This window comes from Carassius carassius, chromosome 30, assembly GCF_963082965.1.
Source record: "Carassius carassius chromosome 30, fCarCar2.1, whole genome shotgun sequence".
Classification (NCBI taxonomy): Eukaryota; Metazoa; Chordata; class Actinopteri; order Cypriniformes; family Cyprinidae; genus Carassius; species Carassius carassius.
The window spans coordinates 24358291-24373043 of record NC_081784.1 but is presented as its reverse complement, the minus strand read 5'-3'; the positions used below and the strand labels follow the sequence as shown (position 1 = coordinate 24373043).

Sequence of the window (14753 nt, the reverse complement as noted above, 5' to 3'; positions counted from 1 at the left end):
GACGTGCTTGGAGTTTGGGCCTACTCAAACCTAGGCACGGTTATGTGCCGAAATCCCTCAACACACCATTTCGGGCTCAGGTTATTTCCCTGTCTGCCCTGTCGGTGTCAGAAGAGGATGGAGACTCAAGTCTTCTTTGCCCCGTTAGGGTTTTAAGAGCTTATGTGTCTCGCTCTGCTGTCTTCAGACAGACTGAGCAGCTGTTTGTCTCGTTCAGTGGACGTTCCAAGGGACATTTCGAAACAGAGCCTATCCAGATGGATAGTTGACGCTATAGCATTAGCTTACACTTCCAGGGGCCTTCAGTGCCCACTGGGTGTCAGAGCACACTCCACAAGAGGCGTCGCCTCATCGTGGGCGTGGTCTAGTGGGATTTCCTTACAGGATATATGTATGGCGGCAGGATGGGCCTCGCCGTCTACATTTATCAGGTTCTATAACCTAGAGGTTCCCGCTCTGCAAGCAAAGCTGTTGTCGGTATAGTTGAATCAGTGTCCTGATTGGAACTCTGAGATCGCAAGCGTGATGCGCTGCCGACTGTTATATGGGCAGTATTGCGTAAGACCCACATTCGCACATTGGTCAGGCCTTGCCTTGAATATGTGATGTCATATTGCCGCGTCTACGAATGCTGCTAGATATGGGACGGAGGGTTTCCCCCTCCTGTTCTAGGACTCTCTGTGAGTCCCTCTGGTGATTGTGCACTGTAAATCCTGGGCGTCGCTTCCAGGTTTATTGGTGTGTGATCTCTGATTTTTTTTCATTAAATACATTTTTATTTTATAAGGAATGAAGTTACGAATATTCTGTTTTTTTTTGAGAAAACTTTCTCATCTTTTTGTTCTTAAGACAAAACTTTGAAACCTCTTAAAGTTAGAATAACCACCAACTTCTCTTACTGCATATACCCAAAAGTAAAATTTTTAATGGATTTGTTTCAAATATTAAGCATAAAACATAACACTAGCCACATAAAAAGTGTTGAACTTTGTTTTTTTTTCATTTACACTTCTTCATTGTTACAAACGTCTTAGAATTTCTAAGATATATATTTTAACTTAATTCTTAAGAAGTCTTGCATGAATCCAGCCTCAGATTGTTTTCAGACCGGACTCCATACTACTACTGTATGTGCTGTAATATTCACTTTTCATGATCCAATCAATTTAAAGTAGGAAAAGGCTTCTTTTCTAGTAGAATATCCTATTTCACTTTGTAATATGTCATGGAAGTAAAATGGTTTGTGAATGCAGTATTGTGTTGACTTTAACATTTGATTAAGCTGCAGTACCTCATATGTAACTCGCATGGAAATAATACCTTTTTTGACAATAGAAAAAGCACAATTTCACACTGAGTTTCAATCACGTCAATAATTCTGAATGCCATAATAATTAAAGGCTTTAATTATGTAAATAGCTACTGATGAAACCTTTGACGCTGCATTACAGAATGATGCCACAAAGCATGCAATTTTAATTCTTTAAGAAAAATTGTTTTTCTCTGTATCCTGTATTTTTAATGATGTTTTTGACGTCAACTAACATACCAAAGAAGATTTTAGCTGGTGTTTTACCTCAAAGACGGCATGAATAACACTTGTCTGTATTAATCACAGCTTGCATATGTTAACGGTGTGCAGATGCTTGTTGCTTTTCCACCTAATTTGCTAAGAACGCAGACATAAACAGCTTGCACAACCTGGCTCTCTTGTCACTAATTTGCACCAAAATGCCGTCTGCATATGTTAACTCATACGGGCATGGTGAAGTGCAGCATGCTCTCTCTCTCTCTCTCTCTCTCTCTCTCTCTCTCTCTCTCTCTCTCTCTCTCTCTCTCTCTCTCTCTCTCACACACACACACACACACACACACACACACGGTCTCAAAGAAGATGACTGGAGAGCATCTGAGTAATTAAAGAATGAATACACCTGAATATGTGCCTTAAAATATCTCACCATTAAAATTTTAAAAACAGTCACAACTCTATAGACGGTTTCAACGGCAACAACATAAACAAACATTACTGCACATGCGCGCTTTTGTGGCCCTAACTTAACTTCTGGTAGACTTCCAACTAGAATCAATAACAACAGCCAAGTCCCTCTAGAGTAGATATTTTTTTGATAACAAACAAAAATTTTTTGCTGTGTAAATCAGGTGGACTTAATAAAAATGCAAATTAATTATTTGACAGCAGGAGATAGAGGTTTCCCCTGTAACAGCTGTGAACAAACGCTGCGTTATCAGGCATGTAACATGCAAGTCTTCCTTCAGAAACAGGGATATAAAAACACCCGTGCCTCGTTTTGATATTTAAACATATAAATGTATGGAATAATTATTATTAGTAAACGTGCAGGACGTAACATTACTCATGTTTATTCAACGAAGCTTTTTTGAAAAAAGACCAGTTTTAAAATCGTGGCGAGTCTCCAAAAATAAATAAATGTATGGGAAACACATCCCACAGCACAACCACATAAGCACCTGAGCCCAACTTCAGTCTACTCATCACCTTAACTTTAACTGCGTTTGTAGACGGCACAGCTAGCCAGACCGATATACACAACACAGACCGGAAGTTAACTTAGGGCCAGGCATGTGCGCCCGATGAAACCGTCTATATAAAATGCTGTTTTTATTTATCTATTGTGGTTGACAGAAATTCACCATTAAAAAAATCAGGGTTACACATGACACAAAAAATGCAATTAACATTAAAATAAACAATATAATGAAAGAAAATAATGACATTATTTTATGTGTCATGAGTGAATTACGTGGGAATGTTTTTATACGATTCCTCTGATTCATTCTGACACATAAAATATTATATAATTTTGTCACATTTGTGAAACACAAGACATATTGTTATATTTCCGAAACACCTGTGAATCGCTAACAGATATTTTTTTTCCCGATAATATTCATTTATACGTACAAGAACAAATTCAAATTAGGCAAGATAATAACAGTATTAGCTTAATTCTTTCTTATGATTCCAAGTTTATATCTCACAATTCGGAGTTTATTATGTTTGCATCTTACAATTCTAACCTTTTTCTCAGATTTTGAAATAATTAAATAAAAAGCTGATAACTGATAAATGGCCCTTATTAATATAATATAATATAATATAATATAATATAATATATATATATACACATACAGTACAGACCAAAAGTTTGGACACATCTTCTTATTCAAAGAGTTTTCTTTATTTTCATGACTATGAAAATTGTAGAGTCACACTGAAGGCATCAAGGGCTATTTGACCAAGAAGGAGAGTGATGGGGTGCTGCGCCAGATGACCTGGCCTCCACAGTCACCGGACCTGAACCCAATCGAGATGGTTTAGGGGTGAGCAGGACCGCAGACAAAAGGCAAAAGGGCCAACAAGTGCTAAGCATCTCTCGGGGAACTCCTTCAAGACTGTTGGAAGACCATTTCAGGTGACTACCTCTTGAAGCTCATCAAGAGAATGCCAAGAGTGTGCAAAGCGGTAATCAAAGCAAAAGGTGGCTACTTTGAAGAACCTACAATATGACATATTTTCAGTTTCACACTTTTTTGTTATGTATATAATTCCACATGTGTTACTTCATAGTTTTGATGCCTTCAGTGTGAATCTACAATTTTCACAGTATATATATATATATATATATATATATATATATATATAAAGCTAAAATTTGTATACTACTTGTCTACATAAATTAAAGATATAACACAAAAAAATGTTAATCAAATTTAAAAAGTAATTTTATTCAGCACAATATTATAATAAATAGTATAAAAATGGACATTCACCCAATAACCAGTATTGTTAAGATTTTTGCATCCGTAAAGTACAGTATATAATACTACTTTTATCATGTTTCGATATTTTATCATGTAATTTTTTTATGAGTTTAGAACTTAGACACTATGTACTGGCATTAAATGAAAAAAAAAACAAAATGTTTCCCATGTCTTAAACTGTAACAGACACGCCAGGTTCCATCACCAACCAATCACAGCGCACTCCCTCACCTGAGTACTAATCACTCCCACCTGCTCCTCATCCACCTGCAATCACCACCTCACTACAAATACCACACACGCACCCAGTCAGGCCATCCTTAAAAATATTCTTGTTTGCCGTAACCCGACCGACCCTGTCAATTTAGCACCGACTCAATTTTTTATTTTTTTTTTGCTTTTAGTCCGACTGACTTGCCCTTTGTAATTTTGTAAATTGTAAATTTGCGTTAAGACCGACCAATTATTTTTTTACTCTTCAAACAACTAATACAAACGCAATAAAATACTATTAATTATATTTAAGTAAGTATTGTAAATATATAAATTGCCTTGGCCTACATACAAATGAAGGCTATCTTCTTTAATTAAAAAAAACCCTTGACGTCATCTATGTTTACACGGGTGTCACACTGTGGCCGGTACGTTCGCTTCGTCTCATTCACTGTCAGAGTCAAACGGTTCGCGCTTGGTAATGATGGCTGCGGCTGCAGTAAACTAAATGTTCGCGGTCACTGTTCAAAGTCATACGGGTTCGGGCACCATAATACATCTAAAAAAATTCATTAAAACAGCTCGACACAGCTTTAACTTGGCACGAAGTTCTGGAAAAACTGTGCCCAGATCTTTTCCTATCCCTTCTCCTCTCTAGTCTAAAACTGTGACCGTGTCGACTGTCACTTTATGTTCAAAAATCTATTGCACGAATCAAGCACGAATTAACCAACACAAGTTTCGAAAACGAAAATAAGAAAATGATTTTAACGACCTTTTCTCAGAGCGCGTCCAGGTTTTTTTTTTTTTTTTTTTTGAACAGGCGTCACACAGCAACTGCAGCTTCGGACAAACACGCATAACAGCAAATAATACTTTTGCACAATGTTACTCTTTTTACAACAGAAATGTGAATTCAGCCGGTATTCAGTCTCATACAGTTTCGGGCTTGAATCGCCTAGGGCTGTCAAAATAGCTGAAAAAACTAAATTCGAATTTTTTACTTAAATATGATCAAAATTTGAATTGTATTCGAATTTTAAATGCATAATTTCAGTTAGGGTGAAGAAAAGCTTTTTGCTTCTATTCTGAGGCTCAAGATATATATAAAATATTACTGCATGTTTATTCAAAGCATTAGAATACATGACTGTGAAAAAAACATAATATTTAAAATAATGTTTATGAACCAATTATTAATTAAGTTGCTTAAAGAACTATAAACAAAACAGCATCATGTATGCATGCATTGTTAAATAAATAAAAAGGGCGGAAAACCAGTCACACAGGATACATTTTTTCATTTAAAAACATGAGATGCGTGAAATATGCGTTCTGTGTAAACGGCTTGGTTTCAGTTTTGATGTAAACAAGATCTTCTCCACATTGATTTTTTTTTTTTTAAGTGGCTTCAACTGGATAGGCTAACATAACCTTATAATGCAATGACACATATATTGTCATCGCACCCTCTGCGCGTACACGAGGTGAAAGATGAGAAAGCAGAAACTTCGTGTCGAGCTCGTTCGCCTTTGAAAGTTGTGTAGACACAGCTGTGCGCACGGCGAGATGGAATGGAACACGTACCGGGGCTCATAAGGCAGCTTCCTTAATGCACACCTAAAATTCATATGCGCATTCGAATGTGGATTTTTATTTTAAATTCAACGAATATTCGAAAAAATATTTTTTTTGATAGCCTAAGAAAATCTCCTATGCGATTTTTTTGTTGTTGTTGAAATGTAATCGTAAACACAGCCATGTTGAAGCCTGCAGTAAATGTTTTGCATTATGGCAGTCCACTCTGCTTATTGTTTTTCGAAAATGTTGCACTCCTGTTTGTCACTTTGCACGTAACTTCACGCCAATAAATCATCAGAAATATTGGTCTTTACTGATATATTGAATCTTTACATTCCTCCTGCCTGTTGTCCGTGGATTTACCTATATTTGGTGTTATTTGCCGTATAAAACTTATTTAGACATGCAAAATCGATTTTACAATTGATTCAATGAACACTCGTCACTCAAATCAAACAGGATTTTTTTCACAAAAGTGACAACCCAAGAAAGCAAAGTAAACGTTCTCTCATTTGTAGGTTGAATTGATACGTAGCGGTGGATGCAAGTAAAACAGTACCTCATTTTTTTTCTCACCTGAAATTCATGCACTCAATTTCAAATTCAATTCGAACACTCCCCACTCTTCCGGCATCCCAATCACCTGCAAGCACTTCCGCTGACAACACCACCACTTCTTCACCTGGACACCACTTCTTCACCTGGATTCCATTTGGACACAAAATAACCCTGTTATCCAGTCTTCTTCTAGCTTCATCGACCATTTTCCAAGAAGTTTTTGGCAGACCTGCTTGGGACTCTTCTATTGGTGAGAAGCTTTATAATTTAAAACAAGGGAAAATAAATGTTATTTTATTTTTTAAATAAATGTAAATGAATATGATCTTAAGTTCAGGACTCTTGCGGCCAGCAGCAGATGGAATGAGCAGGCCTTGCTGACCACCTACCATCAGGGATTGGAACCTCGAGTGCGGTTGCATCTTGCTGCATACGAGGACACCATCGGGTTCGAACGCTTCATTCAACTCTCCATCCGCTTCGCCACCCGTATGCAGTTGTGCCTCGAAGAGCACCAGGGCCAGGCGTATTCCAACTCGCTACTCTGCCGAACAGAGGCCGTCAGCTCCCCAGAACCAGCAAGCGAGCCCATGCTCGTCGACTCTTACCGACTCACTGCTGCTGAATGGCAAAGATGGCTGGCCCAGAATCTATGTCTCTACTGTGCATCTCCAGGGCATATCATCTCCGTATGCCCCATCTGCCCTCCTCGTCCCATGGTGAGTGCCATTCTCCCTTCGAACTATCAAATGAAACCACTCACCACTATAGTGACACTTACTGCCGCTGACATCTCTCTTCCAGTTTTCGCCCTCCTCGATTCTGGGTCAGCCGGCAACTTCATCTCCGGCGCCCTCTGCTATCAGCCCAAGCTCACTCCCACGGCAACGCCGTCAGCCTACCAGGTCCATACTATAACCGGAAAACCGTTGAGTCGAAGATGCATTCGTCATAGTGTTGGTCCGATAACCCTCCAAACCGGGCTACTTCATATAGAGGAGATCCACCTGCTGGTTCTGGAGGAATCTGCTGCTGACGTCATCCTAGGGTGTCCACGGTTGGAGCAGCATAACCCAGTCATTTCATGGAAGACGGGCGAAGTCCTGAAGTGGGGTGACTCCTGTTTCCAGGGCTGTATCTCTGGATTCCCTGTTCCAGCCACACTCTGCCCGGAACCTCTACCTGTCTGTATCACATCCATCGAGAGCCTGGTAGAAAAACAATCTATATTCATCCCGACCTGTTACGCCCCCTTCAGTAACATATTCTGCCCCAAACGGGCCTCCAAGCTGCCTCCACACCGGCCATGGGATTTTGCCATCGATCTGCTTCCGGGTGAACCAGTGCCCAAAGGAAGGATCTGTCCCCTTTCCATCCCGGAAGAGAAGGCCATGGAGGATTACATCAAGGAGGCGCTAGCGCAAGGTTACATTCGTCCATCTACCTCCCCTGCTGCATCCAGTTTTTTTCTTCGTGGAAAAGAAGGATGGAGGCTTGCGGCCCTGCATTGATTACCGTGCCCTCAACAATATAACTGTCAAGTTCCGTTATCCTCTTCCCCTCGTCCCAGCTGCTCTGCAACATCTCCATGGTGCCACTGTGTTCACCAAGTTGGACCTCTGCAGCACTTACAACCTCATCCGGATACGTGAGGGGGATGAGTGGAAAACTGCTTTCATCACCCCTACTGGCCACTATGAGTACTTGGTAATGCCGTATGGACTTGTCAACACCCCCTCCGTATTCCAGGATTTCATCCTTGAGGTGCTCCGGGAGTTCCTCCACAAGTTTGTCCTTGTCTACATAGATGACATCCTCATTTACTCCCGGAGCTTAGCGGAACATCATTGCCATGTTGCAGAGTTCCTGCAACGCCTAAGGGCCTTCCACCTATACCTCAAGGCCGAGAAATGCTCCTTCCATCAGCCCTCGGTGCAGTTCCTTGGGTATAACATCGATAGCAGTGGCATCCGGATGGACGAGGGGAAGGTGAACGATGTCAAGAACTGGCCCACTCCTACCACCATCAAAGAACTCCAACGATTCCCCGGCTTTGCCAATTTCTACTGGCGTTTCATCCAGAATTACAGCTCCATCACCAACCCTCTCACCACTCTCCTCCGTAATAAACCCAAGTCTCGGTCCTGGACCCCAGCCGCCATGGAGGCCTTCAACTCCCTCAAGGAGGCTTTCACTACCGCTACCCTCCTGGTGCATCCTGATCCCAATCAGCCCTTCGTCGTCGAAGTCAACGCCTCCACCACCATCCACTCTGCACACAAGTCTCTCGGCACTGGTCACCGGGGGGGTCAATGAAACCCTCTCGCTGCTAAGGGAATGCTTCTGGTGGCCCAACATGGCATCGGACATCAGACGGTACGTGCACGGATGTAAAGACTGCGCCATCTTTAAGAGTCCACTCCACCTACCATCAGGCAAGCTCCACCCTCTGCCCGTCCCGAACCGCCCGTGGTCACACCTAGGGGTGGACTTCATCACAAATCTGCCTCCCTCTGACAATGACACTTGTATCCTTGTTATAGTTGACCGGTTCTCTATATCATGTCATCTTTTTCCTCTGAAAAGTCTACCCACGGCCGTGGAAACGGCCGAGTTAATGTTTAACCATGTCTTCAGATACTTTGGCATTCCCGAAGACATCGTCTCTGACAGAGGTCCCCAGTTCATCTCCCGGTTATGGAAAGCTTTCCACTCACTCCTAGGTGTGGCCATCAGTGTGTCCTCTGGATATCATCCCCAATCTAATGGGCAGACAGAGAGGAAGGTTCAGGAGATCGGCCGCTTCCTTCGTACCTTCTGCCATGGCCACCAGGACTCTTGGAACCAGTTCCTAGGGTGGGCCGAGTACGCACAGAACTCCCTACGACAACCAACCACCGGACTCACTCCATTCCAGTGAGTGCTCGGCTACCAACCACCGCTCTTCCCGTGGTCAGGTGAGTCCTCGGACGTCCCCTCAATCGACTACTAGTTCCGAGAGAGCGAGAGGGTCTGGGACGCGGCCCACCACCAACTGCAACGGGCTCTACGTAGGTGCAGGATGACATCCGACCTTTGCCGCTCAGACGCCCCGGAATACCAACCTGGACAGAAGGCCTGGCTGTCAACCCGGGACATCCACCTGCGCCTACCATGCCGCAAGCTTAGTCCCAGATTCATTGGCCCATTTACCATCATAGAGCAGGGAAGGATACGGTCCAGAGGAATGCACATGGGTCCCACGCAACGACATCCTGGATCTGAACCTACTAGACACCTTCCACTCCAATCATCCCGAAAGACCGGCTCCAAGAGGAAGAGGACGTCCACCACGTCATCGGGGTCCTCGGCCGTGGGGAGGGGGGTACTGTAACAGACACGCCAGGTTCCATCACCAACCAGTCACAGCGCACTCCCTCATCTGAGTACTAATCACTCCCACCACCTCACTACAAATACAACGCACACAGTCAGCGTCCGGTCTCGTTCGCAATGAGGTCGAACCTGAATGCTTACTCTAAGGACTAACTATCTCTCTACTTACCTCTCTCCAGCGATCTCCAGAATCTCCAAGTCTTCCTCGTGTGCGTGTGTGTGTGTCCACTACCTCCAGCATCTTTAACTCCTCACCAACGGATCCCTTCATCACTGCCTCCAGCACCATTGCCTCACCTTGCACTACCCGCTCCTCTGCTTGTGCCTCAATAAACAGTGTTTCTGATACTTTCAGCCTTCTGTCCTGGAATTCCGTAACATAAACAAATATGTACGATATGTAAAAACTAACACCAAATTTTCATTTTTCATTGACTGCCTAATCAGATATGGCTTTTTTGGGGGGAGTCACGTAATTTATGAGAAAGTGAACTGGATGCGACACATCTGCATTTTTGGCTGTGCTCTGCGGTGGCCACTCGCGCAGGACTCGTCTCAGAACAGGTGGTGCAGCAGCAGGAAACTGTCTGTCCAGACCAGCTCTCTTTACATTCTCTCCACAGCCTTCTGATACTGCACACAATCTCTCTCCCAGTCATTTGGCAAGAGCTCCAGACACGTGCTCGCTCCAATCAGATGCACCATATGACAGGGGGCTACTAAATTTGGGACAAAGACGAAGATCTCACACTGTCCTTAAAGCACTGTATAACAGCATGGTTTGCATTGGTAAGGACTAACTCTAAATAAACACAATTGTGTGATGGATCAATTATTTCAAAAGACTGAAAAGTCTAGCATTATAATTTAAAAAATATTATTTTTCTTAAATACTAGATTTTTTTACAATGAAATAACACAATAATACTATTTTATTGTTATTTGTACTTAAAATAATAATTGTTATTTTTCTTATTTTACAGTGAAATATTACAACAGTAATTTCTTATTTAATATTTTTATTTGTACTTAAAATTAAATATAATTTTTCTTAACTCCCCCATTTTTTTTTCATTTTATGTAGAAATATTACAATAGTAATATTTAGTTTTTTTCCACAATTTTTATTTGCCCTTTAATTAAAATGGTGATTATATTGTTATTTTTCTTAAATACTTGATTTTTTTTATTTTACAGTATTGTAATTTTAAGATTTCTAATTTTGTTTCATTTTTTAATCGCACATAAACTAAAATGATTTCTATTTTTTTCTTAAATACTTGATTTTTTTTACTACAATAGTACTTTATTATTTTGTTTCATATTTTATTTAGTAAGAAAAATAATCATAATGAAAATAGCAATAATAATAACCATTATAATCACAATTACTATATAACCACAAATGTAGATTTTTTTATTTAATTATTTATTTTATATATAATTTTAAATTGCAATCACAATTTAATCACAAAAATCATAATGACTTTTTTCCCCAAATCATGCAGTCCTACCACCGACTTCCACTGTACGGACAAAAACCTATTTCGTGTTCCACGGAAGAAAGAAAGTACATACAAGTGTGGAACAACATGAGGGTGAGCAAATTAATTTGGTTGAACTATATATTTAAAAGTGTCATAGTGTATGCAGTCTCTCACCTCGAGTTCCTGAAATTCTTCATCATCTTCATCTAAATCACAGGAGAGCGTCTGGATCTTGGCGTCTTCCACTGAGAGATCCAGAAGCTTGCTGTCAGTGAACAGAAGTCTGTCTCTAGCGACGGCTGAGCCGGACGAGGCAGCGCTCATCTCCTCAATGAAGGTGGTCTCGCAGCAGTCCCCCCCCTCTCCCCATGCTCTCAACATGCTCTCGGGGTACAGGAGGTTGGGTCTGTAGTAAGGCTCTATAGCCTGGGGCAGGGCACTGGGGTTGAGCAACAATGGGGGTCCTCGACCATCCTGTGTCCCATTTATGTCCTTGGACCCCACATGGCCCTGGTACTGTGGGGCAGAATAGACTGACATCAGTCCTTCCTTAGTCTCCACCATTAAGTTGTGGGTATTGATCAAACCATTACATCTGCAACATTCATGTCCCAAGTCAGCACTCCCCACTAATGGGGTCCTCCCTTGAGTAAGAGGGTGGTGGTCATCTCCCGCTCCTGTTTCGAGTCGTGTTCGGAGCCCTTTCTCCATGCTGCTCTGCCGCTGTGGAGGAAGCCTTGACTCATGAATGGCTTTGTGGAAGCATGAGGCTTTCCTGCCAAAAAAATGTCATTATAAAATATGTGAAGGAGAATTTGATGTCACACATCACACAGTATAATGAAAGTCCTGGAAGAAATGTGTGTACATCAAGTGTTTTTAATGGATGTATATCACACAACCTGTCAAGAGCTCGCCAGAAGTCATATTTTACCCCAGAATCATATTTTGCTCAAAAAGTCTATTTATACGAAAAAGTCTATTTATATACAATTAATTTTGCATTTTTTCATGTACCTTCCCAGTTTTCATTTACTTATAAAATTATGTACCATAAAAAAACTAATTCGTATTACTGTTGTGTGTGTGTGTGTGTGTGTGTGTGTGTGTGTGTGTATATATATATATGAGGGTTTCATGAGTTAATGAAAAGCTAATAATTAATTATATCCCATTTAAAATTTAAATAATTAGCAAATCAAAAGCTGTGGGTTAATTAACTGTACTGATAAAACAGTAACATCTAAACCTAAGTACATTAATTCATACCAGAACTACTTTATATGGTTATAATTTGATAGCTATACTGCAAGGAGGTTTACAATTCAGCAGTATTATACAAAAAAAAAAAAATGAAATAAAATAAAAAAATTAAATGTTGAACCTCCTGCTTCCTACATACTGTAATTAGTAGCGTTAAACTTTTATATTATTATAATTACATATATTATTAAAATGATTGAATCTTTAATTATAATTTACAAAAATAATATATTTCTGTCATGACTTTTGAAACTACAATTAAAACAACAATATTAATAACAGTACTTTATTATCATTATTATTATTATTATTGGGTTCCTAAAACACCAGTGTGAAATTAATGTGGACATAAGCACTCTCAAATAAGGTTTGGATCTACTTTAAAGTCCATCTATCACATTGACAGTTATAGGAATGACAAAAAAATAATAATAATTAATAAATAAATGAATCTAAATCCATGAAAGTAATGAGAATTTTTCAAATGTGCTGGGCTGTTCTGGGATTCAGATTAATAGAAGAAATGGTAATAAACCTGAATTTAATTATATTTAATTGGATTATATTGAATCAGTTTTGTCAGATTTGAAGTAATTTCAAGGTAAAGAGAACAACAATGATGTTCTACATCTGTCAGACATATACTGTAGTCTTCAATAACAACTTTTTTTTCATCCAAACTCTCAAAGCATCCTCAAATTGTTGTTTCCCGACCATGTGAATGTTGGTTGCTGTTGTTTAATACACGGCTAGACCGTTGATCACAGACTCTGCACCACCGTGTTATCCAAAACCCTGCGGCAGCGTTCCTGAACACACAAACTTTCTTTTGTGCTAAGTTCAGCAGTGTGTCGAGCAGAAGCTGTGCACACTGGCCCTCAGTTTTTAGTGTTTTCTTCAAAATCACATTTAACTACAGCTTTAACAGATCAGAAGTCTGAATAAGTGTGAATCAGATATCACTATTTAAACCAGTCCTTAAGGGGAAAATGCATCTGTGAAAAGCATTAGATACGCTAAAGAGCACGGGATACCCTCTAACTAATCATATGGAGTACATCAGTTTAACAGAGCTGGTGTGAAAACATCAAGACTCCATGAATATAACATTACACCAACATATCAGACAGGCCATTTAGTCTATATAATAATATATAATAATATAATCATATAAATATATAATGTCCTCAAACCGAAATATGAATCCTGGAGGAAGGCTTTCGCACTGCAAGTCAATTCTGAAAGAAAAAAAAAAAAAGATTAAATCAAAGCAAACAACAGCCTGCGTCCGGGAGCTGTTCACGGAGTCAAACCTGACCGAGACACAAAACCTTGTCAATATGTCCTAGAAGCAGCCTAACTGACCACATCACTGTAAGATGAATTATTTAATGAGTATGATCCATCACTATTACAGTCATCGTTCAATCAGCTCTGCTTCATGGTGCTATGCGTTAAATGGACCAGTGCAAGAATGAGATCAATGAAGTGAGATGAGCAGAGCACGAGGAAGGTTTGTGACTGCTGCCAGGCTTCAGGAAGGCTGTGATGCACTGATGTCATCTGGTGCAATCATTCATGTGCTGTACAAGTTCGTGATCAGACTGCTAACTTACCTTCCGAGGTGAGCTCAGCTGCTGTAGCAGTCAGTCAGTGTTCAGCTCAACAACGAAGAATCTCATTCATCAACTGATGAAACATTCGAGTCATATATCCGTAGACAGTCTTGTTTTTTTGGAGCTGAGCAATAAATAAAAGTCCAAAGTGTCCCCCTTTCGAGAAGTCATCTGTCAAGAGTAGCGGGAAATTAAAATCACCAGCGAAAACCTTTCATGCGGACACGATGTCGATTAAACTGCATTTTTCCAGCCGTTTTAAGCCTTCTGCGGTGATGTAGTTATAAGCGAGGAGACGCGTCGAGACTGTCCATGTCTACGCGCTATAATGCACTGCTGTCTCCTCATCTGAGGTCTTTATATGGATGCGCTCGGGTCCCCTGGGTCCTAGAGATCGCACAGGACTGGACATTTTGTTTTAGATTTATATATTTATTAAATGCTTGTAATTCTAATTCATACTACTACAACAGCGTCCGGTTATATGACTGACAGGTTAATGGTGTCCAGCAGTGGAGTAACCATATTCAGGATACAATAAGGTATATTGTTTTTATAAAAGATAAACCACAAAATAAACATTTTTAAACTATATTAACTATTTTATTAAGCAAACATTACTGTGGGTGTCATATGAGCAGGAGTTTTCCTAGCTCTTATTATTGGTTGTTAGAATGAATAGTGTTTTGACCAATCAGAAGCTAGGACCAGAACTCTGTTTTATAAATTAAAATAATTCCATTATACACTGAGATCAAATTATAACAACATATGCATAGACAAACAAATTGATAACACACACACACACAAATGTTATATGGATATAGGTTATGTGAAATATAGATGGAGGAGA

General features: G+C 40.2%; 1 protein-coding gene across 1 annotated transcript in view; it reads right to left on the bottom strand.

Moving 5' to 3' along the window:
• LOC132110948 (synapse differentiation-inducing gene protein 1-like) overlaps window positions 1-14206 on the bottom strand; it is a 39284-nt gene extending 25078 nt beyond the window's left edge. The window contains exons 1-2 of the mRNA XM_059518081.1: window positions 13901-14206; window positions 11196-11796 (exon numbers count right to left, since the gene is read on the bottom strand). Of these exons, the coding sequence (XP_059374064.1) occupies window positions 11196-11732 (537 nt within the window). The 5' untranslated portion in view covers window positions 11733-11796; window positions 13901-14206. The remainder of the gene's footprint in view (window positions 1-11195; window positions 11797-13900) is intronic.
• Between the last annotated feature and the right edge of the window lie 547 nt (window positions 14207-14753).